This window comes from Indicator indicator, chromosome 11 (genome assembly GCF_027791375.1).
Source record: "Indicator indicator isolate 239-I01 chromosome 11, UM_Iind_1.1, whole genome shotgun sequence".
In the NCBI taxonomy this organism is placed as follows: Eukaryota; Metazoa; Chordata; class Aves; order Piciformes; family Indicatoridae; genus Indicator; species Indicator indicator.
In genome coordinates this window covers 23307327-23334170 of record NC_072020.1, presented here as the reverse complement: position 1 = coordinate 23334170, position 26844 = coordinate 23307327, and the positions used below count along the sequence as shown (strand labels likewise).

At 38.9% G+C, this 26844-nt stretch overlaps 1 protein-coding gene across 1 annotated transcript in view; it reads left to right on the top strand.

The window, feature by feature from the left end:
- Positions 1-969: 969 nt before the first annotated feature.
- The window catches only part of CRPPA (CDP-L-ribitol pyrophosphorylase A), a 96132-nt gene continuing 70257 nt past the window's right edge, over positions 970-26844 (top strand). Inside the window, exons 1-3 of the mRNA XM_054385059.1 lie at positions 970-1136; positions 7092-7371; positions 23029-23178. Coding sequence (XP_054241034.1) covers positions 970-1136; positions 7092-7371; positions 23029-23178 — 597 coding nt within the window. The remainder of the gene's footprint in view (positions 1137-7091; positions 7372-23028; positions 23179-26844) is intronic.

The window sequence follows — 26844 nt, the reverse complement described above, 5'->3', positions numbered from 1 at the left end:
TCTCTCCTCAGCCTCCTTTCTTAAGACTGAACAACTCCAGTTCCCTCAGCCGTTCCTCAGTAAGACTTGTCTTCAAGGTCCTTTGCCAGCATAGTGGCTCTTCTTTGGACACACTCCAGAACCTCAGTGTCCTTCTTGTAGTGAGGGGACCAAAACTGAACATCAGTACTCAAGGTGTGGTCTCATCGGTACTGAGGGGGACAATCACATCACTAGAACTGCTGGCCACACTATCCCTGATGCCAGTCAGGATGTTGTTGGCCTTCTTGGCCACCCGAGCACAGCCGGGGATCGCGTGAAGATGCAGGGCTCTGATCCGGCCCGTCTTCCCCGACACCAAGTATTTATTTCTTTGCCGAGACAGGGCATCCCGCCCAGACCAAAAGACCCTGAGAGGCGGATGCTTCCCGCCTCTCCCAGCAAGGGAGCTCAGGGTAGGGCGACCCGCCCGGCCCCGCTCTGCCCTGCCGCAGCCTCTAACAAGCGCCTAACAAGCCCCCACCAGCTCCAAGCCGCGCTCCCTCGCCGCGGCCAGCACCACCCACCCCGGCTCGCCGCGGGTAGGACCAGCCCAGCCTAGCCCGGCCGCGCATGCGATGTGGGGATCCACATTTAAAGGGCCAATGGGAGCGGTACTCTGCTTGTGCTACTGTGTGCCTGCTTTCTCCCTATCGAGGTGCCCCGGGCAGCCGGGCGTTCCCTCTGGGGCCTAAGGCGCATGCTGCGGGGCTGCACAGCCGCGCCGGGGCTTGCATTCCTCTGCGGGGCCTCACTTAGCGCGGAGGAGGCGAGAAGCAGAGCTCAGTCTCCGCTGGGGGCAGGCCAGCGGGCGGGCGCTGGATTCTTCGGATTGCGGACGTCGCGGGCAAATAAAACACGCGGGCGGGAGGTTGCGCCGACCCGGCAGCGTTCTTGCTGCTGGGGGCGCGGGAAGGGCAAGGAGTGGAGCGGCTGCGGTGCCCCGCGCAGATGGAGCCCAGCAGCGGGAGCCGGGATGCCAGGCCCGCCGTTACGCTGGTGGCGGTTGTGCTGCCGGCGGGCGGGAGTGGGGAGCGCCTGGGCGGCGCCACTCCCAAGCAGTTCTGCGCTGTACAAGGCAGGCCGCTCATCAGCTACACAGTGCGGGCGATGGAGAGGTAACGAGGCAGGCGCTGCTCGGCTCCCCGTCTGCTCCGTGCGGGCCTTCCCCTCCACCCCTAGCATTTGCCGGCCCTCGCCATGTCCGCAGTCCCTAGGAAACCTCTGGCAGGAGCTCGCCCCTCTCGCCTCAAGCCCTGGGTCCCCCTGGCGCCGCCGGCCCTTGGATGGTTTGGGTTTGCGTTTCGGTGGGGTCTCATTCCCTCCGAAGTGTAACGGGATGGCTGGGAACGGCCTGGCGCAGGCCGGGATACTCTGAGCTGTTGGCTGGGCAGGCTCACCTGAGAGGGGCTGGGTGTTGTCTCCCGACACTACCTGGCTCTATCAGTGGCATTCTGGGCAGCTCTTCTTTCTCTCCAGCGCTGCCAATGCCTTGAAGCTGTCACTTTCCATTGCTGCTGGAGATGTGTTAGAGGTCCTCAGCCTCAAAGCTTGAGAGTTTCTGTAGCAGTAGTGACTGGTTTGGTGAGCTACAAGCCTACAATAGCTGTTGGAGGCAGTCATAGTGCTATCCAGAAACCTTGAAAAAAATGTCTGTTCAGCCATAGGCTTGGAGATGGTGTTAATGGTGTCTATAGGCCTCAAAAAAAAAAAAAAAGTTGACATTTAATAGCATGATAACTAAGGCCTACAGTGCAACATTATGCACCACCAGTTCAAGGAGGAATGTCCTGTTTTGGCAGGAAGTTGGAATGTCCTCTTATCTTTATTTATCAAACCAGAAGCTCACATAGTGTAATGCTGCATGCATAACTTTTCTTTGTTGGAGCAAAGAATATAAGTAACAGGATAGCAGTCAGGTTTTCCTTTCTGTAAAACTGTTGGGTTCAAGGCACTGGCAGCTAATGTATTGTGAAATGTAAATATAATGTAAGTCTTGTATCTAGTGTCACCTGAAGCTGCAGATAGGATTGGAGTGTCAGATGTGTTCTGGACATTTTTCAGTAACTAGTAGAAAACACCCCCGATTTTGGGAAGAATAAATGGAGAGGAATGGAGTGTGGCATAAAGAAATAGAATTGCCAACATCTCTCAAAGTTCTTTAGTCATGGAAACTTGTACAACATCAAAATTGGGATTTTTCCATTCCCACCCAGAGAGGCTTCCCTCAGGTCACTTGTTACTTTGTGAAAGAAATACGACTTGTTGTCTTTATTTAACTTTTCAACAGCAGCCAGTCACAAAGCTAAACACTTCAGTAAGCAAAACCTCCAATCCAGTTTGTCACTGCTGTAAATTTTGCCAAAATGTCATGGGAATCTGCGAAGAATAAAATCCTCACTCAGTGTAGTGGAGACCTGGAAAAGAACAGAGTGAGGTTTGGGAAGGAAATTATATTCGTAGGAAAATAAAACATTAATTAAAAAAAAAAATTCTGCCAGTAAGCTCTGAAAAAATAGCAGTTTTTTGAGCAACAGTATTATATTTATGTCCTAAAGCTGCAAAATATTAGAATGTTGAATTCTTACTGTACAGTCCAACTAGGTCTGTGATCCCAAGTCGATTGCAAGAGTAACAACCTAGCTTAACTTTAGGAGTGCAGTAACTGGTGCCAGTGCTCTTGCAGGCAGAGCTTTCTGCCATCTTTGTACTGAACTGGAATGTTGGCTGGTATGTATGTGCATGGGGAGTTGGGAACAGATGTACTCTAAAGCTCAGAATGGCTTTCATTTTCCCCTCAACACTTACTCTTCAAACTGCAAAGGAGATGCCTTGTTCTTACTTTGTGCAAATCTAAGCACAAAAAATGTAACATTGTGAAACTGCAGTTTGTCACCTAATCTATCACCCAGAAGTGGCAGGTTTTCTGTGTTTAGCTTGATACTCTCTTCCGATGTCTATTTTTTTTACCTGCTGTAATTGAATGAATCATTGACTCATTAGCCTGTAATAACTTGTATTGAACTGGTTGTGTCAGGTGCTGCAGCTATATTTGAGTGTTTTTTAGTCTGGAAGAACAGCAGCAACATACAGAAATACATGAGCAAATGAAGAATTTGCAGGTGCTTTGCATGTGATTTTAAAGCAGGAGAAAAGGATTTTTTTTCTTTTACACTGTTCAGCTGCAAGTAGTAAAAATGTTAAGTATTAATGTGGAAAAACTAGCAGACAAGAGCAGACATGAATGAATAAGCAGCACATCCTGTTGCATAGGATGACTACATGTAGAACATTGGCCTGCCAATAATCATCAAAGATGATGCCCTTAGGAAGAGGAGGTGAGAAAAAATAGAGTGAGGAGAAATGGTTGGTTTTTATTGCCATTACAGTCATGCTGATGGGAAGGTCAGGCCTTGCCTTGACAATAAAAGTGTGTTAGAGAACTTAAATGGCTGGCTTTCCCATTGGATTTGTTTCTGCATTTGCTGAACTATGCAAGGCTTTTGCATCAAGTTCAATAGCTGGAATGGCATTGTTCCTTTTTGCTTCTGTAATAGCTAGTAGGCTCAATTTTTTTTGTGTGTGTGCGTGGTGTTGTTTATTTGCCAGGTATTTTTTTCCCAATTGGCTGATGCATGCTTATTGGCTCTACAGGTCACACAATTATGGTTTTGTTAAAATGTATCTATCGTGATAATTCTTTTTGTCCTGTTATCATGAGCTTATTCTTGAAATGGCTTATGAGCTACAAATAACCATAGCAAACAACCCAGTTGTTTAACTTTGTGAAGTTATCTTTGTTATCATATCTGACTAATCAGGATCAATGTCTTTCAGGAAAAAAAGAATGGCTTCTGTATATGAGATGCTGAAAAATTACTTAATGTACCCTATGAAACTTTTCAGATTTAAAAACTCCCTGCTCCCATTTTGTAACATAAAAGATAGATATGTGTTAATATACATGCATGCCTTAATAAACTAATAGCAAAGCTGTTATGGAGAAGGAGGAAATTACGCTTGCGCTCTGCAAATGCATGTTCCTGAGAATTCTTTTTCTCATTTGATGCTTGAATGTAAGCTCAGCAGAAGAGTTTCTGTGGCAGTGAAAGATGGTATCTTAGCCTACTAGAGCCATCCCAGAAATGGCTGGCCTTTTGCTGAGACAACTGCCAAGTTTCAGTAGGTTATATGTTAAATAAGTTGTCACTGTTCTTAGTAAGAGTTGGAAAGAAACCGAGTGTGATTATGTAAGCCCTGTGTTGGATTTCAGGCTCAGTACTGGTTGGTGAGTGAACTGATGGAGGGTTGAACCTCAGTCCCGGTTGTACCTGAGCACATACCATCCAGGTGATAGAATCTCAGCTTAATTCATCGGTTATTTAATTTCCTCTGCAGCCCTTTGGGAAGCCATGTAGTAGTTCCATCTGCTCCTGAGTTAATGAGCTCCTTTTCTTTGAGTTCTGGCTCAGCTAATTTAAATGTATGTAGTTTTGTTTGAATTTTAATGAAACAATACTCTTTTTTTGACTAGGCAGCTGGTCAGTCTGTAGGTGAGGACAAGTAACAGTTGCAGGAAACCAACATGTAGTCCTTTTTTGCTTCATTGTTTTCTTTCTACTAGTATTGAGGTCCTCCCAAGGCAGATGCAAAGTGATTATAACTGCAGTTGTGACCTGTGTTTTGTTTGATCACACCTGATTTCCACTTTAGAACCACAGCCTCTCTTCTGTGGAAGCACAGCCTATGTTCTGTATTTACTGCTTGTTGAAGCACGTAGGGGTACAGTATTCAGAACTTCTTGATGCCTGCTGCTGAATCTCTCTGAAGTTTGCATTATCTTGATCTAATACTGCTATTATGAAATGGAAAGGGTGCTTACTTTTTTTTTTAAATTGGTTTTGATCAAGTAGTGAGCTTCTTGCTATTGTAGTATGAAATCATTATGAAGAAAAGGGTGTGACAGATTGCAAAGGTAAAAAAAAAAATCCGTTTACTGCCAGACTGAGTGTGTGCTGTTGTCTTTTTACTTCATTAAAACACTTTGCAACATTTCCATAAACAGATCTTTAAAAGAATAAGCATCTCTTGTGCATGGTTCTCATTCATGAGAATTTGCAACATACTTTACTGAATTGCTGTTTTTTGTGAGTTTTGGTGGCACGTTAGGCTTCAAAGCATAAACTGTTCCTGTATCTAATTAAGACAGAGGATACCTTTATACTCTTGTATGAATAAGCATCTCTAAATGTCAGATCTAATTATAGAACATTAGTCCAGAATGAGTATAAGGAAGACATACTCAAGTTGATAAATGTGTTTCTCCAGACACAGGGTGGAGCTGTGACCGCATCCTGTCACTTTTCTGTGTATTGTACCACTGGAGGCCTTGAGCCATTCCGCACACCCTGTGCAGAGATTTATCAGAGGCTGACCAGTACTTCTGTTCTCTTCCTTTTTTTATTGGAAGGGGCTGTGTGCTATCCAGTTGCTTCATAATCTGTTATGTTTACCTTCAGAATGGGAAATGTTGGTGTTTCTCTTACACAGTCTCCAGTGAGTGTGCATACTGTCTGGTTTCTTGGAGCTCTAAAATAGTCTTACTGCAAGTAGAAGTGCAGAGTTCTTCTTCTTGTTTGTGTGAAATAGCTGTTCTTGAGTTTTGCTTTATTTATATGACTGACTCTTGATAAATTTGAAAGAATGAACTGAGATGAATCAATTATTTGCCCTAGTTCTAAGCTGAAGTCATGAAGAGGTGCTAAATTTTGTGGCAAGGTGTAAGCCTATGCCAGCCTATGCCATTTGAGAGTTTTGAAAAACTTGTAATGAACCCATAGAGAATGACAGGTTGAACTGAAATTGGAAGCATATAGCTTTATGTTAGAACAACTTCGATAATTAAAAATGCTGAGAATATGTTAGTTTGGCTATATTTTCTGCCTTTGGTCATAATAAAATGAACATGAAGGCAAGTGTTTTTCTATTGAGGAATGCTAATAGCACTTCTGTTGATTTTTTTTTTTTTTTAATACTTATTTTCTGTGGAGTTCTATTATTTACAAAAACAAACAAAAAACAACAAAAAACCCCCACAAACAACCAGAGGGGGGAAGATGAACTATGTGAAACAACAGAGCAAGGGGAGCGGTTGTAGCACAGATGACTTCACTTTTGGAGTAAGGATAGTTTGTAGGCAGTGCCTTCTTGTGTTATTGCAGAAGCCAGTAGTTTAAGCCTGTATATTTCTGAACTGTAAATGTCTTATTTATATATTTCTAACTTGAAGTATTTAGTACCTTAGTCTGTCTTATTTCTGCAGTATTAGTTTCAGTAGTTATACTGGTTTTAGTTGAGAGAATATACCATACTTATATCCCTTCCTGGTTGGATGTGTAGGCTACACATGGCTAATTTTATTATAGTAAATAGCAAATTGTTTTTATAATCATTGCTACTCTCACAAAATTTGTCTGTTATATTAAAAAAAAACCAACCAAACCAAAACAAAAAATCAACAAGCAATTCCTGTCATCTGTGAAGATAGAAAGGAAATAAAAGAATTTTTTGAACTTCATTCTATACGTAGCATTTAGGAAATAAGACAAATAACTGGATTTGAATTGCAGCTTTTGTGTTATTTAGAAGTACAGTATGCCATATGTGACTGTAATTTGTATTCCTAAATCCTTTGTCACAAGTATGACTGCAGCCTAACTTCACTTGTGACAGGCTTCAAGATTGTGAGTCATTTTCTCCCCATATCATCCCTCAGTTACAGATCTAACCTGATAACTCGGAACTGCTAACTGGTTGTTCAAAGCAAGTTCCTTTCCAAAACTCCAGTTACTTTGGTTGGCATCCATGTACCAGTAAAGGTCCTCTTATGTAGCTCTCTTTTTGGCTCAAGTGCTAATACACACATGAAAACATGGACTTGAGTGCATTGAGAGATGCTTTATTTAGCCAGCTTGCATTTATTTTGATATTAATTTCTTTGTTTCGTGGAGATATTTGTACTTCTACTTAGTCATTCATGTCTACTTTCTCTGGTTTTGTGCTGTTTCCTCTAGGATAAGTTGGATATGTGACATAATTGTGGTGGTCTCTCCTGAAAATGTTGAAACAATGAAGTCCATCATTGAGAAATATGGCCACAAGAGAGTTACAGTAGTAAAAGGTGGAATAACTCGTCATCGCTCAATTTTCAACGGACTGAAAGTATTTGCAGAGAGTGAACTTTCCAACCATTTGCTCCAGAAACCAGAAATAGTGATTATCCATGATGCTGTGAGGCCATTTGTCGAAGAAGATATTCTTTCAAAAGTGGTCATGGCTGCTAAAGAATATGGGGTAGGTACTACACAGCAACAGAACTCTGCAGTCTTCATACTGTACAGTGTAAAATTGTGATCGGTAAATAAGGATTTTTCAAGCAATTGTGTTCATGTATTATGTTGATTTTTAATTAGAACAAATTCCGAATTCCCTATTATGCAGACAGATCAACTGGGGAGAGAGAAATTTTAAATGCTACAGGCATTATTTGCTATGGGGAATAATTATTGCCATAGAGACTCAGTAAGAGATTAATCAGCGATTTGTTAGTTGAAAGGTAGATTGCATAATGATAGTTTACATTTTTCCGTGCAGAATTCTCCCCTAATACTGGATTACTACATTGCTGACTTGCAAACTTAGTGTTCCTATCTAAAATTTACATGCAAATCCTGAATAAGTGGTGGCAAGAGAGCTACCTCTGTATTAATGATAAATTTTTCTAGAATCTGTAACCATTGGGAAATGGCCACTGGGAAAGAGGGAAGAGTTGTGTTGCCTTTTAAGCCCATTCAGTTGCCAACAAAGCAACTGACAGCTGCTTGCTCACTTCTACCATTCTTAGATGGAACAGGGAGGAGAAAATACAACAAAAGGTTCAAGAGGCCAGGGAGGGCTCACTCCTCTGTGTTTTGCTCACAGGCAAAGAGAGATTTGGCTTGGGGAGACGATCAATTTAATTTAAACAGAACCAGCACCACCAGTTTACAAATTGAATCAAAGCAGGACAATGAGAAACTGGCCTATGTTTTTAAGAACTGGACCTTTAAAAAAACCATAATTGCTTCCACCCTTCCCTTCTTCCTGAGCTCAGCTTTTAGGTTTTTTTACCTCATCCACCAGTGGTAGGGAGGGGGCAGAGAATGAAGGTTGTGGTCAGTCCTTCCTGTGTTTCTGCCCCCTCTTCCTCCTTAGGGGGAAAATTCCTCACAATCCTCCCCTGCTGCAACATGGCGTCTCTCCCATACGAGACAGTCCTCTCCTAATTTCTTAAACCTAGCAATTGCTCCAGCACAGGCTTCCCTCAGTGTCACAATCTTCTTGGAAGCAGTCTGCTGCTGCTGCAGCATGGGGTCTCTGCAGGCTGCAGTTGGGACTTTGCCCCGCTTTTGATCTCTAAAACACTGCAAGGGCTCAACCTGCCATCTCACCACTGGCTGGAACTAAAAGGCTAGTCTGGCACATCTCCTTTCCTTCTTCTTCACTGACCACATGGTTTTCTCTCTCCTGTCTCATTCTTCTCTGAAATAAAAGAAATTGCCTAACAAGTTATCATCTTCGCCTTGGCCAGAGACAGGTCCAACTTGGGGTTGGGGAGAGTTTTGAATCTTCTTGCAGGAACCATACCAGTAGACCCCTCTCCTGCTACGAAAATCCTGCTAGACAAACCCAGCACAAGTTGGTAAAAGTTGTGTTATGCAAGTAAATTGGTAGTGTTATTAAAGGCATGCATTAGGAGCAAGAGGAACTGGTGGATGAACTGGCTGGTTGAGGCATAGATGTAAGAATTCATGGCTTATCCACAGGCTTGTTTGTGCAATTCATCTTTTACCTTGTACTCCAGTGCTCCATTAATAAGACTATAGAATGCTTTCCTTCTTTAAGAAGGTGATTTGAGGTAGAAGTCATTTGTGATGACTTCTAGGAAGCTAGGAAAATCCAGCATTACTTGTATTTTTTTTTTTTTGGAGAAATGAGGTAAAATGTAAGCTAGCTGACAGATAATGCATACCTTTGATAGTGGAATAAAGAGCCCATAGGTATTTCCTTAGAGCTCTTCCACTTTTTTTTTTGAAAGCTCGTAGTGTAAAATAGGATTGTACTGCCTGTTAAAATATTTATTATGAAAATAAAATTGTGTTAGGTCTCTTAGAACATTGTTAGAAATCCTAATATATTGAGCTTCTTACTGGTAGGCCTGTACTTTTGTAGATAGGTTTAACGAGAAATGGCAATATATAGAAACTACTTTATAGTTTTCAGTGATAACAAACATAAGCTTGCAGCCATTAAAACTTAAATTGTTAGAATTTTAACAATGTTTTTGACCAGTCTCATATAAAACAAAAATAGCATTACAGAACTGATTCTCTGCCAAAGATTTAAAAATATATCTGCTTTGTAAATCCAATTTAAATGAGTTTGGAGAACAGAAGAACGGGGTTGATTGTACTGATGTTGGTTGAAATGAGGAGTAACTGTTTTCTGAATTTTTCTGTTTAGGTATCTTTGCATGTTATGGTATGTCACATCTCATTTTTCTTTGTGGTTTAATTTCTTTTAACTTGTTCACTTTTTTGGAAGTTGTGTGATTTTAATATTGTTTCCATGGTTTTCTTTCTAATCGGGTGTCAGATATTTTCAATAAAACAGTAGAGAACTGAGGCAGTCACTGTTGACCTTCTCAAGGTAACATATTCTAGTTCATCTGAACTTCTGACTAGTAAGTCTGCTTACCTACATCACTGAAGTGTAATTTGATCTCAAAAAGGTGATCTTAGACATTTGTCGTAGTCTTTTACGTTGTGTAATGTCTGTCTGAAATGTGTGTGTTATTTATTGGCTTAGTGTTGGCTTAGATCCACTGAATTTGGTGAGGTTAGGCTGTCAGACAACTGGACTCCAGAAGATGTTAACTGTGGTGTTAACTGAAAGTAATTGAATTAAGGAGCATGAGAAGAACTTCATTTTATGTAACAAACTGAAAAAAGCTTCATTTCAGAGAGAGGTGGCTCTCTTCAGAATTCTCTAGCTGTCAAGTGAAGAGCTAAATGACTGGAAAGCTAAGACTGTTTCTCAAAACTTGCAGGGTTTGAATATCAGAAAAAAATTGGTCAAGAGAGGCCATCATCTTTAGTTCTTCCTATAGTCAAATTCTTTGCATATCTGAAAGGGAGTCGTTCCTTCAATCTTTCAGTACAAAAAATAATTACTTCCTTTTACATTATGTAGAAAGGTACAAACTCTGGCAGAAACATTGTATTAAATCACTAGTGTAACAGGACTAGTGCTGTATTGTTCATCTGCATGCCATACAGGTAGCATAATTATGTGAAGCTTTCATGTTCTTTACCATGGCAATTGATCAAGTAAGTTATTGCACTTCTAGCTGCCAATTGTTAGACAAATAAATTGTTTTATTACACTTACTAATCAGTTTGTTATTTGCCTGTAGGAATCAAAACGTTCACCTTATCCAGAACTAATAAATTATGCCTTAAATCCTCTAAACAATCCCTTGATTATGTGAAAATATTAGTTTGTAACCAATTAACTTCCATTTATGTTTTGGTGGTAATTTTATAATTAAAATTACATGTTTCTAGAAACAAATCCTTTATTGCTAGTAAAAGCTGGGAAAAGTGGAATCTTTGGAAGGCATCAGTCCAAAGCCTCTAGCACTATCTTATTGGCAACACTTCATTTTAAACAACAGAACTAAAAAGAAGACAATTCTTAGAAGAGGGAAAAAAAAATCAGGAAGGCAAGGAGGAACTTGTCAGTTCTGCTCTTGAGTGTTTAAAAAAAAAAAAAAAAAAGCACATACAGGCAAAGACTTTTGGTGGTTAGCAAAAGCTGTACTTTCAAATCTAGTTTATTTCTTTGAAAAGACCGAATCAAAATGGCATTTGTAGAAGTTGTTTTCTGGAAGCTGTCTGACATCATTACCTTATTCTGTACTTTAACAAGGATTTCAAGAAAGCATACAGAAGTACAGTGCTACTCAGCCTCATGGACTTGTTGTTCACATACACTATCAATCAAAATAATACCCTTAGACAGAAAATACTGCGTATTATGCTCAGTCAGTCGCTGTCTGAGATTACTCAGCCTCAGTGCTGTGGTTACCAGACTTGCTGGAGCAGAAAACATGCACCAGTGCACATGCTGTTCTTTTGCCTAGTTAGATAGGAAAATAAAATGCTTTATGTATGACTATTGAGTTGCATTAGCAGCTGAAGGTGAAGAGAACTTGGGTTGATAAATAAGCTGATCTGGTGCAATATACTTGAATGGGGTCACTGCTGCTGGAGTAGTTCAGCTTGCCCTGTCCTTTATTCTTTTTCTATTAGAAGCAAATATCTTTTTATGTTATTTCTTCTGTTTTTATTATATATGAAATATTTTACACATGATTTTTCTTCCCTCTTTGTTATGATCAAAGACTGATTTTAGCCAACTATGAAGGCTGCATCAGTAGCAGACCATTTTTGCTTCATTTATGTATTGGCTCATCATCCTGTACCTGTATTCTCAGAGGTTCTGTGTTCATTTCATACTTTACACTTTGGGGTGCTCCTGCTGTCCTGTCACTGATGCTTGTGCAAAAGCAGAACCAAGAAGTGATGACATATTGCTATCTCCCTGTTCCATTAGTAGAATAAAAATGAGTTCTGCAGTTTACACTGATGTCAGTCAGTCTTCTAAAAATACATATTAATGAACTATAGGGGTGTTATGTAGCAATTTTAAAAGACAGTGTTTGAAGAGCTACGATATTGTGAAGATCAGGATTTGTTCACTAGCCCTGTGTGGAGGAATGAAGTGTGATTTTGTTCTGCTGTTATATAACACATTATTCCTTCTTCAACTCTGTAGTAGTAACTATTAGAAAAATCCTGATGCTTCCATGTCTTATGTCATTATTGATCCCATAGAAAATTACAGCCTTCCCACCCAAGTCACTTCATGTGTTGAATGGAGAACTAATGTATTGTTAGCAACTACTTGAAGTCTTTGTCCTAAGAAGATAGTGTTTGGTGGTGGGAAGGCACTGGTAAGGGGAGAAGCAACTCTGTTCCCAGATTAAGTGATTTAGATAATTCATTGCATTCATTAGAAAGGATGCAACTCAACCAACTGAAATATATAAATCAAAGAGAGAAACTTAAATTATAGTCTCCCTGTCTTCCTTGCAACATATCTGTATTGTACCCAATGTAACAACTACTATTAAACTCTTTCAAAAAAGGTGTCTTAATCTTACATTCTCACATTGTTGCTTCTGGAAGCTTACACATATAGCAATTTTTACCTTAGCTGTTTGGGTTTGGTTTCTTTTGTTTGTTTTGGTTTATTTGGGGGTTTTTAGGTAGGATTCCTAGAAATAAACTTTGAGTGTAGCTTTCTGCACTGAAGTGGTTGCTGAGGTAATTAGTGTCTATGAAATGTACTTTTAGATTTGAGAGATGCTGTATGTATGACACTGCTATTGATTTGAGGTTAATTTGTGTGCTTTGTTTGAATAAACTATATGACTTTGGAACACAAATCAGCCACAATTTAGCAAAGATGTGCCTATTTAATCACTTGGGTTTCTCTTCCCTGCAGCAGATCAGAAGAGTAAAAAATAGTTCTTAAAATAGGGGAAATCTCAGCTTGTCTGTAATGTGTGAGTAGCTGAGTAAAGGCCTTGGACCATTCTAGCCACTTCTACACAGCAAGATTCTTAGCCACATTTCTCTGGTGAAAGACTAGGTGTGCACACTCTTCCACAGGATTTCCGCTTTTTTATCAAACGTTTGACTGCACAGAAACCTTGAGTTTTTGTCCCTAAATGCCCTCAGCTGCATTTTAGCTGAGTTCATGTTCTGTGTGTTTGTGGCAAGGGCAGCACCAGCCCTGCTGGTTTGGTGAAGCTTCTGAGAGCCAACTTGTCCTGTTTCCTATGGTGTAATAGTTTGCTGGACTGGTTCTGTGTTTATCCTACTGTTTCAAGAAACTAAGTGGGTTGTGATGCAGATAGAAGTAAGACTGCCTTGAGGAGCATTGAAGCTCGTAGGAGAGAATTCATCAGGTATCAGGTTGATACATACATGTATTAGTCGCTGTTTGAGCCAAATGTGCATAGTAAGGTATAACGATCCATTTTACAAGGCCTTTGATAACAGAGAAGGTCTTAGATGAAGGGTGTATACAGAGGTGACTTGAAATTTTCAGTCTAATGGGCTGTAGGAGAACCTGAAGTGCAAAGATTCCTGCAAAGAAAGGACCCAAGCAATTCCAAGAGAAACAGCTGGGTGAGTTCAGAAGGGGAAGCACATTTGATAAGCAGGTGCAGGGTTGCTTAGGGAATTGCATGACTGCACACCATAGTGCCTGTGGTTTTTGGTTGCTCAAAACTGCGTGTATAGGAAAGAGTTAATAATTAAATGCTGCAGGTTTGCATTTGGTTAAATTGTGCAAGAGTCCTCCTACAACATCTCAAGATTTTTTTTCTTTGTAATGATGCAAATCATATTTAATGATACACAGTGAATCAGTAGTCTTCACATATACTTTTGATTTTGCAATGATGTAGACTATCAGGAGGTAAACTATGACTTCCTAAATGTAGTTGTAACTCCTGTGACAGTAGCATCAAGATTTCTTCCCCACTGAATACAAATGGTAGCTCCTCTTAGTCTAATGTGCAAAATCCTTAGTGGCACAGGGTGCTCTCACTGATAGCTTTTTGCAATGTAAATCAGTAATTAGGGTATGAAAGATGGCTTGCTGACTGTGAGATGTTTCATTACTTGTTAGTGCAAGATCATACTATGCAGTCAAAATAAAATAAATAGTTTTGTTAGTTTTAGAGGTGAAAATGTTTGGGTTTGTGATTAATTTAATTTTTACAGCAAACGGTCTGGATTTGCAGTATAGCACCAGGTAGAAAAAGACAGTGCTAGTGGCTCATTTTATTGTAGTTTTATGCTGAATGCCTAAACATAAAGTGGTAAATATAATTTTAAAGCAGTTCTAACAATACTGAAAACTACTGACAGCCTACTGGCTAAGTGGTTTGCTTTGGAATGTTTAAATTGCTTAGACTGACTTTTACATGGTACAGAATCCGTACAACTATTGCTGTCAACCGACAACATTAGATATGTTGTAAGAGTCTTTTGAAGCTTTATACCAACATGTGCTGCTCTTCAGGTGGGAGATGCTATGTGTGATCTGGATCATATACTATACATATACTAATATGGGTCTTTGGTATTATGCATATGCATACAAACTTTGCAGTACTTAAAAATCATCTTATCACGAAGAAAGCAGAACCTTAACAAAGGAGAACAAGTTGTTAAACATTACCAGTCATTGCACTGCACAAAATTTAACAGAATATGTTAGCTAAGGTAATAAGGTCTTATTTGGCTAATAATACAATGAAATGTATTTCATTGAATATACAGTACTGTTGTGTTTATGGAAAACACAGACTTTCTTGACCATTCTTTTATTTCTCTCAGGGAATGTCATGTATGCTTTCTCATAAGGAATACACTACAAGAAATGCCATCTAATTTTTATGACATCGTTAAAAATGTATCTATTGCTTTAATTTTGCTAGCTTTTGTAATTTTACTCTTCATTAAAAGCAGTTAACTTGATTATTGCAGTGATTCATAATACAAGAGCAACATAAATGACGTTCTTTTGCTTTCTTTTGACTTCTTGTATGTTCCTGAGCTTGTTTTGTGTTGCGTTGAAAAACTGCAGCCTGTGGTAGGCCTAGCTCTGTCTTCTTCCTCGACCTCATATGTTTTTTGTTGCACATATTTATGTCTTTTGGAGGGGAATATTTTTTGTTTTCTTTTAGAAATCTTACATTTTCCACAGAAGAACTTTTAGAATTTAGCATGTTGTTGATTAGATCAAAACTATATTTACTGACACTTAGAGGTAAATGCCTTCAACACAAAAGAACAGAAATTATGTAAGGTAAGAAAGAACACATGCAGTCTTAATTTATGAGCAACAGTTTCTATTATAACTGGTAATCTGTAGTTTGCTCTAGCTGACTTTTGAGGAACTGATGTCTTGATGTACATGTACTATCCCTACTTAGTCAGATAGTATGTTCTGATAACGGTGACCTCATTAGAAGAAGTGTTTTCTTTTTCTTAAACAGTGTCATAAATATACATTACATTTGTTTAAGGGATCTTGTGTCTTTGAAGTCAGTTCAATGTACAACATAGTGTCAGCTCATTAATATTGGATCAAAGTGTATGTTAAATTTCTGACTAAACATCCCCTCTTTTGCAGCTAGGAATAAACACAATTATATCTTCTTCCTTCCTGGTGTTGGTTTAAGATTAACATGTGCCCATTTTTAGTGACTTCAGCTATTGCTCCTAGCCAGCTGGGTAAACAGACTTTAAGTAAATTGAGTGAAGTTTAGCATAGAAGTCTTTTTTTCATAGTGTTCAAAAGTCCTTACATCTGTTCTAATTAACTTCCTTTTTGTCTGGCTGATGATTAGGCTTAATATCTGTTATACCAGGCTTGTTTAACATTTCAACCAATGCTGTCCTTGGGCAATTAAAAGCTGCCAGTACAAATATGTCAAGATAGCTGGAATTGGACTGGTTGGTGGTACTGCCTACAGAGAAGAAATTTCAGTTTGTATCTCACTAATGAGAATCAAAGGTGGTGTGCCAATAATGGCTATGGATTTTGATTGTTTTATTTATTAACAACAAAGTTTAAAATTAAGTAATCTTAAGAGTTATTCTTGTTTTAAACAAGGCAGATACCTGATAGAAACAAGGTAACTTTTTTCTTCAGCCTTAATCTCTCATGGATTTACAGCCCAAATTGCAGATTGTACTTGTTTGTCAATAGAATAAATAAGTAAAAGGAATCCTGTCCCCACCAGAGCACTGCCGCACAAATTATGTCTGTACTACACGTGTGGGTATGTGGGTGAAAGTATGATACGTCCTGTGGTCAAACTGGTGTTTCTGCAGGATAATGGGAGTACGATATGGTCCGCTGTTCTTCACTGAGTCATCCTGGTTGTCTGTAGTCTAGGCTGGTCCTTCAAGAGAGGTGTGCACCTGAGGTACTTGTTTGGGAGAGTCTCTTGGACACAACAGGAGTTACAAGTCAGATGGTGACGTTTGACTTGAACCTATGCAGCCAGACTGCTGCCATGCCTAGTTGTATAGCAAGTAAGTGGGTTCTGTATGCAAAGTGAGGTTATCAATTTGGTGAACTATATGTAGGCTAGAATCAGTTCAGTTTGGAAGTTTGTCTACTTTGGGCGTAACATGTGTTCACCTCTAACCTTAGAAAGCTTGGCGCATACAGACAAATCGAAGTTTATCAACTCTACTTCTGTAAACGAATGATTTGTGTTGTGACTTTCTCTATGCACTGAACTTTTACATCCAAATAGAATTATTTGCCAAAATTTCTGTAGGCTGGAGGGGGGAACACTTTTTAAGTTTTCTATCTCTGCAGTGGAATCATAAAACTTCTCATAGATTATGACTTGTAGTTACAGAGGAGGTAAAATGTAGGCCTGGGTAACAGCTAGATAGAAAATGCAGGAGAGGAAACAAGAAAAAAGTCGTTTCAGTGCCATACCTTGCATGTGCTGTGGAAGAAGTTGTCCAACTGCTTTATTTTACTAAGGTAGTTGTGTGACTTTATTATCTATTCTTCCCTTCATATTTGATACAAAAGATGTTAAAACAGCATTCTCTTGAACATGTGAAATATTTTAATCTTATAATTGAGTTTGAGTTTCGCTTTGAAGATTCTGTTAGATAAATTTGAAATATCTTTCAGTACAGACAATCCTAACTTAGTAGTAATTACCAAGTGTGGCTGAAGCATGTTAATTACTGTAGATACAATTAGTTTGAAGATGCCTGAATAGAAGTACGTGTTTCTACCTGTTTCTTACATCACAGATACTGTGTTTATTTCTCTATCTTTGTGCTGTAGTTGGCTGTGAATGCCCTTCATGACAAGTAGTTTGATCTGTGTAAAAATATTTTTGCCTATACTAGCATGTGGAAACCATTTGGTGGAACCAAATGGGAAGAAATTAATAATAGTTATTTTGAGCTGCTTTCACTGATTCATAAACAGACCCAGTTAGGCTGAAATCCTTAGAAGGTGGTAGTATTGGGTAACATAAATAATCTTTCACCTAATAAACATTCCAGGATGTGTTTGTAAACTCTTAGATGCCTAGTTTGTGTAAATGAACATTGATTGCTATATACGTGAAGAGTGTGCTCGTACAATCCTTGTCTTCATGGAAAAAGATAAAATCACTTGTATATTTGCCAAACTCACCTCTACAAAGTTGACTTTAATGGAGTTCCAAGATGGATGTATTTGTCCTACTAAGTATGACTAGCCCTGCAGTCTCCAGCGTATAGTTTCAAAGGAGCTACCTGCTTTGAATTGATGAAAATATATTTCAATGTACTTCTATTTCCAACATATATGTGCAAGACAAGTCTGGGTTTTTTCTGAAGCAGAATGACTTGGTTCAGTACTGCTTTGCTTGTTGGAGTTGAAAACAACTCTGACTAAAGAATTAAAATTAATAAATATGAATATTGAGGAAACATGTTACAACATTAGAATAGGAGCATTCTTTTAGAGATAGCAATCGTAAGCTGTATTTCTATCTGTTTGGTATCAGGCTTATTTCTAAGTAATTTTAGGATATTGAATCTAATGGATTCAGTTAAGGCACATATGGAAGAATAACCCCATGCACCAGTACAGGTTAGGAGCTGAGCACCTGGAAAGCAGCTCTGCCAAGAAGAACCCTGGGAATCCTGGTGATTAACAAGTTTACCATGAGTCAGCAGTGTGCCCTTGTGGCCAAGAAGGCCACCAGTATTCGGGGTGCATTAAGAATGTGGCTAGCAGGTTGAAAGAGGTTCTCCTTCCTCTGTACTTTGCCCTTGTGAGACCATACCTGGGGTGTTGCCTAGTTCTGGGCTCCTCAATTCAAGAGAGACAGGGAACTACTGGAGAGAGCCCAGTGGAGGGCTGAAGATGATTAAGGGACTGGAGCATTTCTCTTAATGGACTGAGAGACCTGAACTCTTTAGCCTGGAAAAGAGAAGATGGAGTAGATCTTATTAGTGCTGATCAATATCGAAGGGGTGGAGGCCATGAGAATCGGACTGAGCTCTTTTCAGTAGTGTCCAGTGACAGGACAAGGGGAAGTGTCCTCCAGTAACACAGGAGTTTTTACTTAAACATAAGGAAAACTGCTTTATTTGGAGGGCAGCAGAGCATGGAACCAGGCTGCACAGGCTTGAGGTTGTGGAGTATTTCTCTGGAGGCATTCAAAACCTGCCTAAATGGGGTTCTGTGCAACCTGATCTAGGCAAACCCACTTTAGTCAGAGGGTTTAGCTGGATCTCCGGAGATCCCTTCCAACCCTTATAACACTGTAATTCTGTGAGTTAGGACGATTGAAATACAAAATACACATTTCTTAATGCTGCCGGACAGGTGAGAAGATAGAAAGCATAAGAAGAATGAATTTCAGGGGAGATGGAGGCTATGAATGTTTAAGTAGAAGGGAGTCATGCTAGAGGGGTAGACTCTATATAAAAGTTTTAGGCTGTGATTCACACTTGCATGAAGGTCAGGTTGCAAATTTGCTTTTTAAGTGAACTTTGTGGGTCTGTGTTAATACATGGGTCCTACTGGGGACAGGGATCTGCCAAAAACATGGCATATTCTTTTTTTTTTTTTTTTCCTAGTATGCCAGCCTGCAGGATCTATGGTTGTCTGAGCTTGTTACCATGCTGTTGTAAAACAAAAGGAATTGTAGTTGTGGCATTGTTGCAAGAATCTGGTGCCACTACATTTTTTTTTTTCTCTCTTCCTACTCCTTGTCATTAAACATGTTGAGCTTTGCATCTATTTAGTGTTCTTTCAATGCTGGCTACCAAAAATGACCAGGTCAGTGATGCATGTGTGTTGGGTTTTGTGGTCTTCCGGAGCGTCTAGTTCTTAGGTAACTTGATAAGTTGTGTTGTACATACGGACTGTTGGTCTCAGCTGAATAAAGTACTGTGTGTGGGGATATTTGTAAGCTGGGTAATTTCACGTTTGTGATATAAATGCCATCTTTTTCCAGGTCCTTTTGGAAATTATAAGGGGTTCTAGTTGTTTGGGTTTTTTTAAATAAAATGAGTATTTTCAATTTTTATGAATATTCAGTAAAAATAAACTATCCTGCATTGTTTTAGCCTGGTTGCCATGTTGTGTGCAGGCTTCTGTGACCTAAACATTCATACTTCATTGTGTAATAAAATGTCTCATCAGTGCTGCTTGGGTTTTAGTCTCTTGGTTATGTATTGACTGAATGCAGCTAAACGATTTCTTGTCAGAATAAAAGTATGATCAAATGAGAGTGACCCATAAAGCTTAAATGGTGCTCTTCTTTAGCCTGTATATGAGAACAAAATTCATATGTTCATTCATGGTGTAAGCAAACATTTGAAATGGTATGTGAGAAGATGTTCATGAGGCAATTTTTGAAGCAGAAGCCTGTGTGGTGAGGTCTGTGTAAACCAGTTTGGGTTTGGCAACTCTGTTGGAGTATGCCAGTTTGAGAATGTTTCCAGGACTACTGCAGATGCAAGGTTTCCTGTGTCAGAGACTCAACTTTTGTCCCATGTGAGAAAAATGCAAGGCATACACAGGCCAGTATTTTCCTTTGTTTGATCCCAGTTTCACTCAGACTGAAAGTGGCTGTAGGAGCTAATATAATTGTAATTCTTAGGTCACTGAGGTAGTAAATTAAGCCTTGTGTTGGGTCACACCATCTGGGTGAGGAATCCTGTGTGAGTATGCAGGAGTCCTGCAAAAAAGTGAGTCATTAATGAGCAAAACAAAAAATCAATTACAATATCTTGTCTCAAGATTTTAAGCTTTCAGCTCTGTGCTGCACCTTAAAGTATGCTATAGCCCATTGATTCATGGTTTTCAGACCACCAGCTGATCATCATAGGAAGGTTTTCTGTGCAGTAGAAACTTCCAGACTTCAATTACTGGAGCCCTACATTCTGCTTTTGTAACAGAACAGTCAAGGACTGAGTTGTTCTTATTTTTTTAATAAGTTATCATGTTGTTGCTTATGTAGTTGGGATTTTTGTCCTTCGTGTGATTAGAAGTCAGGATAAATCTTATTCTTTGCATTAAACTTCCTGTTATCAGTCAGTGTCAGGTATAGTTTGAGGGGACTTGCTGCAGAAGACGTTTATTTTTCCCAACTTCTGATTTCTCATTGAAATGAACAGAAGACAGGTTAGAAACTCTCAGCCTGCCACACTGGACTCAGTTCTAGGGTAAAGCAAAATTGTAATTGTTTGGAAAGTGCTGTTTGTTACATTTTAGGTGCTGTGAAGCTTTTCAATTTTTTGAGTAGTTAATTGGGGGTTTTAAAAAATGTTGTTTGGATTTATTAGAAATTAGATCTTTCTGAATCTTTTGAAAGGGGTAGACCTTACCAGAGCAGTATTGTCACAAAGCTACCGATACAGACATTCATGATTTTTTATTGTGCAACAAACCAGATGTCAAGAAAACAATGTGTTTCAGAGCTCTTTTAGGAATATAATTTTGGGCATTTCAATTTTATTTAGAATTGTAGTTTTTTTCTTATTCCTCAGAGTGCGTGTTTTGTTTTGCTTATGAGATTTGGTTACGCAAGTCGCATTGTATTCGCTTGGCCTGTTTTATGCTTAAAATGTAACATGACATGATTGTTAAAAACTGTAATAAAATATTGGATCAGCGTAAGAAATCCTCTTGCTAACTGTTCTTCTGGAATGGTAACTGTTTCAGGAAAAAAATTCAAATAGACTTAACTAGTTACAGAAAAGCATACTGCTCTGCCTCTTTTCCCTTTGCCTTCTAATTTTGTAATGTTTTGTGTGTATGTGTGACCAGTTAAAATGTGACAGCAGAGCAAAATAGCATAGTCCAAATGCCCAGCAGCTGGGATGCAAAAGTGTAATAATCCATGTCCTGGAATCAGGAAATGAAGAGGGCACAGTTGCAGAACATTTAGTCTCTCTACTTATGCTGATGTACTTTTCTTCAAAGTACATTTGTTAAATGTGCTTCTAATTTAGTTGGTTGATGTGTTCCTATAATTATAGTAGTGCTTAAGTTTTGTCAGTTTGTCCTTTCTGTTACAGAAGTAAAGTCGATTGTGCCTAGGACAGAAAGATGGGCCAGATGACTTCTCAAGATCCTTTGCAGATAGTTCTTCTGTGATTTCTGTGTTGCCTTTGAATGATAGTGTCTTGCTCCATGTAGTGTTGTATAAAGATATCTCTTCCCATGTATTAAAAAGAAAAAGTTCTTTTCAGATTTTGAGAAAGTGGTTCTGATATTTCTTTTGTGATATTAATCCACTCTATCTTCTTTTCTCCCTTCTCACTGGCCAAGGGGCTAATTCATATTGTAATTCTGAGCATGAGAAAATGGTTTGTCTCTTCTCAATCTGTAAAAGAATGAACTAAGAAGCTGTATTTTCAAGCTCATAAAGTGCTCGATATGCTGACTGCATTCCTCTTTGTTTTATTGTTCAGTAGTCTGAAAAGAGGAGGGAAGACAAGTAGTTCTTTTCTGGGAGGAAAAAAAATGGACTCATTTTTGCCTTATTCTGCCACTGTATGCTTATTTGAGGTCAGAAATTTTGTAAAAACGAGCAGGACTTGTGTATTGGGACAGGAATTGCCAACACAAGATAAATTAAATCAACAGTAACAGTGTTCTTATTTTATGTGATAAGAAACCTATTTTTTCTGTCAAACTCACTAGAGCTCAGGAGATGTGTGGCTACAGTGAGAAGTGTCATAATTTATGATGAAGGGTGGTTTTCTAGGTATACCAATTTAAGAGGTTGGATAAACCCAAACATTTTGAAACACCATTAAATGTTCATTTTTGTTATTCTTACCAATAGATAATAAACAGTATAGAGTAAGGATGCCATTCTCCATGGTTAGCATGCTTAGGGAGCATGCTTTTTGTCCTGTTACTTGGTAAGCAATGTTCTGCTGTGACAGCCTTTTCTTTATTCTTGTATGGACAGCTCTTGTCTTGAGCTTCATATAAAGTTTGTGCAAGCAAACTTTAAGTGATGGATGAAAATTGGGTAACTTTCTGGTATTAAAGGACTAAAACCAACTTGAGAGCTCTGTCTCAGGGATACCATGATCTTTAACACTGTATGGTGATGGAAAGATCAAAGATACATGTTTAATTGGTTTCAAATCCAAGGAAAACCAAACCTGAAATAAAAGCATTTAAAATAACTTGTTCTGGTGTACAATTCTGCTGGTTATTGTATACTTTCTGATGTATATTCTGTGGTCCCAGTGATTTTGCTGGTAAGCATAGTCGTTCAGTTTTCACAGGGTGAATTCAAGACAGAAGAACAAGTTCAGTTTCCTGAAATTTTTGCTACTGCTTATTTCTGAACAATTCAGCCAAATTGAAATCTCGTGAAAGCCAAAAATACAGTGAATTGACAAGAACTCTCTGAAGTATGTGCTGCTGTTTGATATCTCAGTAGGCCTAGAACTGTCCTGACAAAACCCACCTAGTATGTATGTAGAAGAGAATCTGCAAAGCAGATAACTCAGATCTGTAGATGTATTTGCAGTAGATGTTTGTGAAGGACTTGACCTTTTTGTGAACTGGCCATCAATCAGTCCTCCTTTACTATGGTTATCTTAAAGGTCTCATATGAACTAGTATGACTTACACATTACGCAATATATAAAAGGTAAGTAGAAATGTGTTTTAAAGCTCTTTTTAAAAAAAAAATGTAGATGTCTGATTAATCTGACATTAATATTAATGACATTTAGGCCTCTCTGTTTTGTTCCACAGGCAGCAGGAGCAATTCGTCCTCTAGTTTCTACTGTTATTGCCTCTGCTGCAGATGGTTGTTTAGACCACTCATTGGAACGTGCCAGGTACAGAGCGAGTGAAATGCCTCAGGCTTTCTTGTTTGATATAATCTATAAAGCATACCAACAGGTAAGACTTTGAGACTTTCTAAGGCTGGCTTTTTTCATTTACTTCACTTTTAAGAAACACAAACTTTATTTCTCCTTTCAAAACCAGAGATGTAGCATCTATTTAAGACCAGATCAAACTGTGTGTATTACTTCTCTAGGCTTTAGATGAAAGTGCTTTATCCATTTGATCTATGCAAGTTTTTAAGTTCTCAAACTACCAAATTCAAGAGGGTCTAAACTATTGGAAAGACAAATTTGCTTTAATATTTATTACTCAAATGAGTAGGTTTAGGTGTTTGATGCTAGGTGTCTACTAAATATGTATTGTTGGCTGAGAATATCAGACTTTAGGGGACAGTGTAATAATGACATATAACAATATGGGGATAATGTTAACCTGATACATCTAGATAAATGTTCAGCTTTTTTCATGTTGCACATATTTTAAGTGGCTGAAAAGAATATTTACTTAGTCTTTGTAATAATTTTCCATTTGTTTTCCCTAATATATTGCTTTAATGTCCTCTTTATTTACAGAAATAAAAAATAGTAGTGCATGAAACGTTGACTTACTGCTTTTTATCCTTCTTGAGGACTGCTTTTGTTTGCCCCACCCTACATTCACAGTTTGCTGGAAGCACTCCAGGCTTTCTTCTCAGCATTCTACTTCCTCTTCATTCATCACCTTGTGGAAATTGCCTGTCCTCCAGGTATCTTCCAGACGGACTGGAAGCAGAGCACTTCTTCATTTGTTGCTTAGAAGGATTTATTTTTCAGACCGGTAATGCTGACAGTCATGCTTCTTACCAGTCTTTCATTTCTAGAGTAAGCAAGCCCAAAGTACTGATACCCACTTTCAGAGAGTATGTAGTTTAGAAGTCACCAATAGTGGAATAAATGCATGGACAGGCAATGAAGAAGAAACAGTTACTTAATTATTCAGTCATTTACTTATGCTTGATACTTGAAGCTGTTCTTAGATGCTGAGGATGAAGGGCTGGACAAGATGAAGAGCTCCTCAAGTGATAGGACTATTGCAGCCTGATGGGAAGTAGGGGGATGTTCCTGGTATATATAATGGTAACACACAGCTTCTAAGTGAGACTCTAGCATCAGTGTGGTGGGCATACTCATGATAAGGCAGCGTATACATGCATAGAAGACATCTCAAGAGATACCAGATACCATTGGTTGTACAACTGCCTGTTTCTTGATGTGGATGTCTTTTGGCAAATCACATCTTTGTGTTGTTTCTTAAAACTCACCCACCCTCACCAAAAACAAATCCTGGCCGTTTCCTACTCTTTGCTCTTAGTTTGCAGATACAGTCAGGCTGGCAAAGGCATAAAAAGCTTTTGCCCTCAATGCCTTTCTCAAAAGGCAACTATATTTGCAGTCCCTATGCTCCTCTGAATAGCGTTCTCTTCTCACAAGTGCATTCCATCAGTCTCCTTTTTGTATCCCTGCTTTCTCAAGAACAAGCCACCAAAGTTGTTAGCAAGCAAGGCTATGGTTCCTTGTCCCTGGTTCCCTTTGCATTGGCTAAATTCTAGTCATTTAAATGCTCTGTGCCTTGGAGCTCTGGGAAGGATAACACTTCACTAAACCTCTCAGCTCATATTGTTTGGTAATTATTTATGCTTCAATGGTGCCTGTCTGTCCAAGTCAAGGATTAAGACTATTGTTCTGGGAATTGTACAAACAAATAAAAAAAAAGACCGATAATCCTTGTCCTGAAAAACCTACATAGTCAAGCTACTGTAGGACAGATTTTTGTAGGAATGGTTGGTTGTACGGATGAACAAACACACACAAAACAGCTGAAATAGTTACTTGTGTTGAAAGTCACTCTCAAAGCTGGGGATGGAATTCATTTTGTCTGACTTGACAGGATCATGATCCTGTATTTTATACAGTTGTGACCTTGTGCAATGACAATGTGGGGGAAAAGCAATAGTCAAATGTGTTCCTTAGAAAGAAACTGTCCATTTCAATTATTGCTTCAAGTGACAGATGTTGCAGTTACATTGTGGTTAATGTGGAATACTGCTTTTAAATTCTATCTTTAAGTGCAGCATCTAATGTGAGTAGGTAGTTTACCTGCAGATCTGTTATTTTTCAGGAATGTAAGATCTCTGAGTATCTTGACCATGAAGTTGCAACATTCAATTAAGGGTCAGTTCTCTGATCCTTACATGTTTGCCATCTGTAGTCTTTTTTGCTCTTTGTCTGGTACCACCCTGGGCAGAACAGGGCAGTTCCCCTTCTCTCGGTACCATTCTGAATGTGTTTAGAATATATTTTACATATTACGTTTGTGAAAGTGTTTTTGTATCTTTATCAAAATAATTTCCTTAGAAAACTGTTTTCCGTTTCTTGCTTGATTAAAATGTGATGGTAATGATGTGGGGAAAAATGGATGCCTTGCACATACAATTGAGTGAAGGAGATACAACAAATGGCAAAGATTAGTTTAAAATACTTTCTTAAAATATTTGTATACTGCAGTGAATTCCTTTTACATTTGTTCACGGAAATCCAGCACAGAATTGGAGAACACTCAGCCAGGTTGTTAGCATGCATTGCATTGTGATGCATCTCAGGTTTCTGTCCTGGATCTCAATTCAGTTTTCAATCTTAACCTCCTCTTTTGCCTCCTCTAAACAGGTCTTCTTTCTTCAGGCATGCATTGCTTTCTGATTTATCTGTGCTTACTCAAGATTTTTGATACAGCAACTATGAACTTCTTAGCTTTATAGTAGTGCTGTTGAAGTCTTGCTGCTCAAAAATTGCATGCACTCCATGGTCGTCAGTGACATTGGAAGCTCTCTGAAATGAAAAAAAGCCTTAAGAAGCATTGCATACAGGGATAGGTGCCTGTATCTGCCAAAATCCTGTCATACTGTCTATTTACATGTTCTGTGACTGTTACTGTGTCACCGTATATGTGCCTTCTCACCTCATGCTTAGGAAGTACAGCACTGCTTTCATGCCCTTCAATTTGTTAAATTTATAGAAGTTACAAATTTATAAAATTTACAAAAGTAATAGCTTTTATGTGTATGATGCATGCTTAACAGACAGAGGACAAGTGACAGGTACAAACAACTGCAAGGGGTGATAGAACTCTATCTATAACGCGGATGGTGTCTTGCAGGCAGGAGGCTTTACCTCAGCCAGGGATTTTCCTTGGGACATTTAGTAAAAGGCCCTATCAATATGTGAAGGGGCTAAACATAATGTTGCATCAGTGCTCTTCTGGTTATGGTATGTCTGCTTTGAGTTTTGTTGCCTGCACACTCTAACCATACCACTAACCTTCAGTAACTATTAGTAGTGGAAAAATTAAACTTTCTAAAATCAGAAATGCAAATCTCTAATAACTAGTAAATCCTGTGGAAAAAGTTGTAAAATCCCTGAACTCATTATTTACTTCAATTCCAACCTACCAGGGACAAAACCAGCAGGTTTGGGGTTTTTTAAATTATTTTTATTTTTTGAAGTTAAGGAGAAGGTTAATTTTAATGATAGTGTGTTCTATTTTTATCAACCCTAAGGGAAACCAGACAAATTTAAATGCTAATTGAAAATGCACCCTTTCCAAAGGTAGCAAATAAAGGATAAGTTCCTTAGACCAGACTTGTTCATTTTTTGCTTAAGGTAATTTCATGTTTCTGTTCAGCTT